This window comes from Malaclemys terrapin, chromosome 10, assembly GCF_027887155.1.
Source record: "Malaclemys terrapin pileata isolate rMalTer1 chromosome 10, rMalTer1.hap1, whole genome shotgun sequence".
Classification (NCBI taxonomy): domain Eukaryota; kingdom Metazoa; phylum Chordata; order Testudines; family Emydidae; genus Malaclemys; species Malaclemys terrapin.
In genome coordinates this window covers 82712425-82719706 of record NC_071514.1, presented here as the reverse complement: position 1 = coordinate 82719706, position 7282 = coordinate 82712425, and the positions used below count along the sequence as shown (strand labels likewise).

At 43.9% G+C, this 7282-nt stretch overlaps 1 protein-coding gene across 1 annotated transcript; it reads left to right on the top strand.

The window, feature by feature from the left end:
- Positions 1 to 6926, top strand: SOX8 (SRY-box transcription factor 8). The gene is made up of 3 exons (XM_054042962.1): positions 1 to 626; positions 3365 to 3603; positions 4659 to 6926. The coding sequence occupies exons 1-3, from the start codon at positions 193 to 195 to the stop codon at positions 5390 to 5392; spliced, it is 1407 nt and encodes a 468-aa protein (XP_053898937.1). The 5' UTR covers positions 1 to 192; the 3' UTR covers positions 5393 to 6926.
- Positions 6927 to 7282: the final 356 nt, after the last annotated feature.

Genomic DNA, 7282 nt, shown 5'->3' with positions numbered 1-7282 from the left:
GCAGCCGCGGTGGAGAGCGGGAGGCAGAAGCAGAGGCGCGCCGCTGCGGCACATCTGGGGCGCATCTGGCCGGCGCTGCTGCATCCCGGGCAGGCGCCTTGCGCCGGGACGGGGACCCTGCGGGGGTTTTGTTGCTCTCGCGGTCCCCTTGCCCTGGGTGTCCCCCAGCGCATCCCCGCTGCTCGCCTTCCCATGCTCACCATGACCGAGGAGCACGACAAAGTCCTGGATCCGCCCTGCAGCCCGTCGGGCACTGCCAGCTCCATGTCCCACGTGGACTCGGACTCCGACGCGCCCCTGTCCCCCGCCGGCTCGGAGGGGCTGGGATGCGCCCCGCCGGCCCCCGCCCCGCGCCCACCTGCCGGCCCCAAGGGGGAACCGGCCGAGGTGGACGAGCGCTTCCCCGCCTGTATCCGGGACGCCGTGTCGCAGGTGCTGAAGGGGTACGACTGGAGCCTGGTGCCCATGCCCGTGCGGGGCAACGGATCGCTCAAGGCCAAGCCCCACGTCAAGCGGCCCATGAATGCCTTCATGGTGTGGGCGCAGGCCGCCCGCCGGAAGCTGGCTGACCAGTACCCACATCTGCACAACGCTGAGCTCAGCAAGACCCTGGGCAAGCTCTGGCGGTAAGTGGGGGGCCGGGCTGGGGCGAGGGGACCCGAGCTGGGGCTGCACTCTGGGAGAGAGCCTGCCTCGCACACCCGGCCCGGGCACGGCTTGCACACACACGTGCCTATGCACCATGCACATCGGCACCACATGCTGCATACAACACGCATCGTGCACACATGTGCCACACACAACATACCCACATACGGCCCGGGCATGGCTTGTGCACTCACACGCACCAGGCACCTCACGAACAACACACATACACATGCATCCAACAAGGATGCATGCACCACACGTGTACCACACACAGAAGGCATCACAGTGCTACATGCATGATGCACCCACACCCTGTCCACACACACACACACAGACTATGCTCACACACATGCACCATGCACACAGCCTCCTCAACACTTCTTGTCTGGAGTAGTTTTTCACAGCACCATACTGAGCCGGGGCTGGGGGTTGAGACCAGACACAAGAATCTAGTGAGCGAAAGTTAGACCATTTTACTGTAGCATTATAGAAGCTTAAGATGCAGAGGTCCCAGGGGGTTCATCTGTACTGCAGGGTACAGTTGTCCCGCTACGGTTGCTGGTGGCCGAGGCCAAACTAGTTTGAAAAGTCTCAAAAGACGGGGCTTTTACCTCTTCCTTTTTTTTGGAGACGCTTGGATAGAGTAATCATTGAAGATAGCCAGAGAATGGGACATGAGATGCAGAATGGAGAGTCCCTAACTAAGGACCTATGATATGTTAATATAGGAGCTCACTGCTTCATGGAGTGCTAAGGCGGTCTGGGTTCCAATGTTTGCTCTTTAGAGTAAGGGGTTTTAGTCCCTGTTTTGTGCAGCAGGGGAGAATTGTCTGTATTAGTACAAAGACCAGATAGAGGGACTGTCCCGAGAACTGAAGGGGCCAACGTTACCTGCAGCTACCTTGTTCCTGAACAATTAGACCTATAACTTTCTTCAGTAATAGTGGGGGGGAAATATCCTAGCAAAAAGCACCAGTAGTTCTGCTAGTTGTAGGGCTTGAGATGAGTCCAGAAGGTTAGATGCTGGTGGAATTTTTTGGGCTGGTCCTAGCTGGGGGACACAGATCTCTCAAGCTGTGGACCCTTGAAAAAGAGGGTATTGAATTGTCTTTTATTGTAAATTTTTCCCCTGACCAAAACATTCTTGTGACACTTCGGACAATTAAAAATGAACTGATTGTGATTAAGCTCAACGTGTAGCAAAGAACAAATGATAAATCCATCATTCAGGTTCTGGGCCCTCTTACGAAATACTAATGAAAGGCCTAACTCTGAGGCGCCAGTCAGATTTTTGCTTGAATGAAGCATTGGCCCAGTCCTGCTCCTGTTTAAATAAGCGAGAGTTTTGCCATTTTGCTCCTATCAAAGTCAATGAGAGTCTTAGGGGAGCAGGATTGGACCTTCTGAGCATTCCTGTCTGTGGATGAGACTAGTGACATGAACAGACAAACCAAATTCATTCTGATTCGGCAGAAATGGCCAAAGCTGGGGTAGATTGTTCCCCATGAAAGGGCATGTCTGTGATGGTTGCGTTGTAGTACGCTCTCAAACTTCCAGACTCTGAGTCTCTCTTCAGCCGAGCCGATTGCTAATGAATGAACTGGGTACTTCATGTGGCTGCCTTATGGTAGAATTCACTGCAGTCCAGAGCAATGAAAGGACTGTTAAAAGAAACTGGGTGCAGGATTCTTCTTGGCGCCCAGCATCATAATTAAATACTTCTGAGATTTCGGTCTGTCTTGCTCCTTTCCCTCCTCCAACTTTTTACGATGGGTGGATTCTCTGATTGTATTTCTACAACAAGGAAATGTTTGGGGTTTTTTTAGCAGTAACTTCACAGTGGCTTTTTTGTAATATTTATCTTGCTCGTTTGTATATCTAACCAACTTTACAATGAACTATGTAATTCAATTATACCTTTTATATCATTTTTAATAGACATCTACTGTTTTCATAATTTTTTTTTAGTTCTTTCTACACAAATGTATTTATATACTCAACATTTATTTTATGTTTAACTTTATTTGTCTAGTACTAATAGTTTACTGGAAAACATCTAGTTGAGAAATTTTTTTAATGCTTTCAAATGCTGCCTTTGGCAAGTCAGACTAATATATATATATATATCTTTTTTCTTTGTGTCCCTCATAGATTTTTTTTAAAATTAGTTATTTATGATTACACACAGAAAAACATCCTGCATTTGTTCTGATGAGCAGTATTCCTACATTAAACAACTATGGTTTGGGTATCGGCAGGACGTTTTCAAATAGGAGCTCCAGAGGAAATAAAAACTTTAAATGAAATAGTCTCATTTATATTGATTGGTTTTTTGCAAGCGACAAATGCTCAAACAGAACTGGAGATTAAGTCATATTAGTGCAGCATGATTTACATGTGAAATATAGCAATAATATTTAGGAGCAGGATATGGAATTAAATGTAAAATAAAAAAAAAACAACGTTTTGCCCTGTTATCAATATCCAGAGTGGATGCTTTAACAGCTCTTTAGCTGATATTTGCAATACATGCAACAAGTAAAACAAATTGTACTTGTTACAAGTGAAAACTTTATTTTGTGATTTAATTTATTGGTTTGCTGAATCAATGCCTGTAAGCTAGAGATAGAAATGCTTGAAAACATAAGACATTTGTAGTTTGCTTTTTAAGCAACATGTAATTTACTATTTTTTTTCCTCTTAAAATATAAAACAGTTTGTTAAGTGAAAATGAGAAACGTCCCTTTGTGGAAGAAGCTGAGAGGCTCAGGGTTCAGCACAAGAAGGATCATCCGGATTATAAATACCAGCCCCGGAGGAGGAAAAGTGTAAAAGCTGGCCAGAGCGATTCTGATTCAGGAGCCGAGCTCAGTCATCATGCAGGGAGCCAGATCTACAAAGCAGACACCGGGCTAGGAGGTGTGGGAGATTCTCACCATCACAGTGATCACACAGGTAAGGAGTCTTGCCAAGATTTATTATCCCAGTAGAACAGTCAGGTTCTGTAATAAACAAAAGGGAAAATTCCTGCCTTCACGTCTAGCTCTGATAACGCTTCCACACACACTTGGAAGCCTGCATGTGTTTGCAGGATTGGGCCCTTACAATGGGATACTCTAAGCAGTTCCCTTGAAGACAGTGGAAGGTCCCAGATACCTTGGTGATGTGTGTGATCTAGGAACATCCATTGACAGGGCTGAATCCTATTTATTAGAAAATAAACAAATCTATATTTTCAAACCGTCACTAATGTATCAGCAGGGTCTGCAGGGGGTGGGGGTGGGGAAGAGAGAGTTAACAGATATAATCAGAGTTAATTATTAATTGGTAACTTTGAAGATGCCTCAAGAATAAGCCCTAGAGATCAAGACTAATTTCATCTCAACCCTTCTGGATTCTGAAGTGGAGCTTTGAATTGGCAAACTTTTAGTGTTGACAGATTCCAAAAGTATTGCTAATGTCCTGTAATTTCAGACGTGTTTGTTCTCCCTATTATGAATCCTGTCTGTGAGACTTTCCTCCCCCGCTCCCTTCTCTTTAAGTTTGTATTAGTATGGGTTTTTATATACAGAATAAGAGTTTCATTTACTGCCTTGTCAAGAAAGTCTGAACCATTTCCATTGACGTGAAACTCAGTTGCACTTTCTGGTCAAGGAATTAGTTTTAGATGTCTTTGCCTCTCCAAAGATTTCATGGAGTACTTCTGCAGTAACCCCACAAAAGTATTAAACTTGGGCTCAGTGGCTCAGAGTCCAGTGGAAACGTAATCTGCAGCTAGTGTTAATCAACATAGCACCACTGAAGCCAGTTTATACCCTCTGAGGATCGGGCTCATTGGCTCAGAAGCTATGGTGACATCTGCCCATCTTTAACGTGTTTTCTTGATACAATGTTTTATTTAAAGATCCAGCGTTTGAGTTTCTGAATAGCTAAAAGATGATAAACTGCCTGCCCGCCCCCCCAAATAGCCATCAAATCCTTTCATTTTAAAAATGTGTTTTTGTCTTTAGGGCAAACTCATGGACCACCCACCCCTCCTACCACCCCTAAAACGGATCTTCATCATGGGAGCAAGCAAGAGCTGAAACACGAGGGGCGCCGCCTGGTGGAGAGCGGCCGTCAGAACATAGACTTCAGCAATGTGGACATCTCTGAACTCAGCAGCGAGGTCATTAACATGGAGACCTTTGACGTGCGTGAGCTTGACCAGTATTTGCCACTGAATGGCCATTCGGCCATGCCGGCTGACCACGGGCAGAACTCCTCAGCAGGGTCTTACGGCCCTTCCTATTCCCATTCAGCCAACGGCACCAGTGGAGCAGCCCAAGTTTGGACTCACAAAAGCCCAGCCTCGGTGTCCCCTACTTTAAATGAAACCAGCCAGCAGAGACCACACATCAAAACGGAGCAACTCAGCCCAAGTCATTACAGTGACCAATCCCATGGGTCTCCAACTCACTCCGACTACGGTTCCTATAGTGCACAGGCTTGTGCCACCACGGCTTCAACCGCCACAGCGGCTGCCTCTTTCTCCAGCTCGCAGTGCGACTATACAGACCTCCAGAGTTCTAATTACTACAACCCTTACTCCGGGTATCCCTCCAGCATTTACCAGTATCCGTATTTCCATTCCTCACGGCGCCCCTACGCCACACCCATCCTGAACGGCTTGTCCATCCCTCCCGCTCACAGCCCCACTGCTAACTGGGACCAGCCTGTCTACACAACCCTGACGAGGCCTTAGAGGACGGAAGGAGTCTGAGAGGTCTTCCCAAAACTATATGCACTAATGAAGGAATGAAGGAAAAACAAAGTGGAGTGCTGTGGCAATTTCCTAAGTGCCTGCTGAGCCACTGGGAACTCTATTCGTTGTGACTGGATGTCCGCTTGCTTCGAAATCTCCAAACTTTTAAAAGACAGAGTTCTATTTTTCTTTAATGAAAACAAAACCTATCGGACGGAAAATTCCTTTTGAATAAATGAAGGACAAAACTATTTGACTCCTCTGTGAGGACTGAAGCGAACTTATTAGTTTTGAACGTCTGAGTGGAAAAATGTACAAGACTTTAAGGGTCTATTGCAATGTGAGATACGGACCAACCTTGGAGGCAAGAACTCACTAGGACCAATTAATATATACAAAAAATTTCAGCTATTCCATATAACGATCTTGTGGGAACATATCCGAGTCGGCTAGGACCAACCAATTAAATGTCTGAGGTGTGTGTTTTAGTCAAGAGTTCTTCTAAGCAAGGTTTGGCTGTAGTTAACATTCATTTTTGTTTTTTGGAAGCTTAAAAGTGTTTGGTGGTTTTTTTGTTCTTCTTTTTTTTTTTAAAATCTGTTTAATATGTATTTATGTTCTGTATTTTGTCTTTTTAATTAATGAAGTAATTTTTGTGCAAAAAGTAGAATTTAAAAAAAAAATTAAAGATGGGGCAGAGGGAAGCATAAAAAAATAGTGGAGACGATCCAATAAAATGGTGTTTGGAGTATATTTTTTTAACCACTGCGGAATTGTGTTTGAGAGAGGGGCTGAAATAACCAGTATGTCCCACAGAACCAGTCACAAATCTGAAATTGACACACAAATCCAAAACAATAAAAGGAAGGGGGTGTGTGTGTGTGTGTGTGGGGGGGAGCAAAGTTATGAAATTCAACGGCTAAATGATTGGAAAAAGGAGCAGGACAGTGCGGATTTTCCTTGCCAGCTGCTTTCAAGATATTAAATTGGATTTGAAGGCATCACTGAATTTTTGTACACTTTCAGAACCAAGGCCAGTTTATAGAAAGGTGTAATTTAATGAGAAATTAGTCTACATTAATTTTGGCTTCTAGGGACCAGATGTCATCCATCAAGCTGTGAAACTAAAACCTTCTCCACTAAATTTTTTTAGGTACTTAGTTTTAGACTAATATTCATTGATATATTTCTACTTCTTCCATTGTATGCTGAGCATATAATAACCATCTATTTTATGGTAACTTGTGCCTTTAAAAACTTTGTAAATCTTAAACACATTTCAGAGGTTATCTTCTTTTTACCTTTTCTATGTTTCCTACTCTTTTTCTAAAAGTATTTTTTGCATATTTCCTTTTGGGGATGTGGGGGTGGGGGAAGTTACAGAAAACTCATTTTTATGCAATCTATTTTTCTGTATAAAGTTTGAAAGACTTCAGCTGTTACTTATCTGTTCTGTTCACTAGCTTCTGACTAAGCAATGCTAACTTTTGTACAGATCAATTTGATAAAATTAAAAAAATTTGCTTTTTATCAACCACGTGTTGTGTTTTTCATTATATTAAAAAAATTCTGTGTACTTAATGAAACTCAGAAAACACTAGAGAAAGAACTGATTTAATTGCAATTAAAGTGAAATAACATTGCCCAGGGAATTCCCCCCTCTCCTACTGCCACTTTACCAGCATTTAGAGAAGATGGGGCTGAGTCTGGAAATCTTTACTCAACTGAGTAACCCTTTCTCATACGGAGTCATCACAAGGGTTTCAGTGGAAATACTCACACGAGTAAAGATTTGCAGGATTGAATGCCATGGTTTTAAACCAAGGTCATTTTGTTCTATACAGTATATAGGAATTTTAAAGAGTAACAGATTCTGTTGTCTGGCTGGTG

Coding starts and splice junctions, on each gene's coding strand:
- SOX8 (XM_054042962.1), top strand. CDS start 193: ATGCTCACCATGACCGAGGAGCACGACAAAGTCCTGGATCCGCCCTGC. Junction 627..3,364: donor ACCCTGGGCAAGCTCTGGCG/GTAAGTGGGGGG, acceptor AATATAAAACAG/TTTGTTAAGTGAAAATGAGA. Junction 3,604..4,658: donor CCATCACAGTGATCACACAG/GTAAGGAGTCTT, acceptor TTTTGTCTTTAG/GGCAAACTCATGGACCACCC.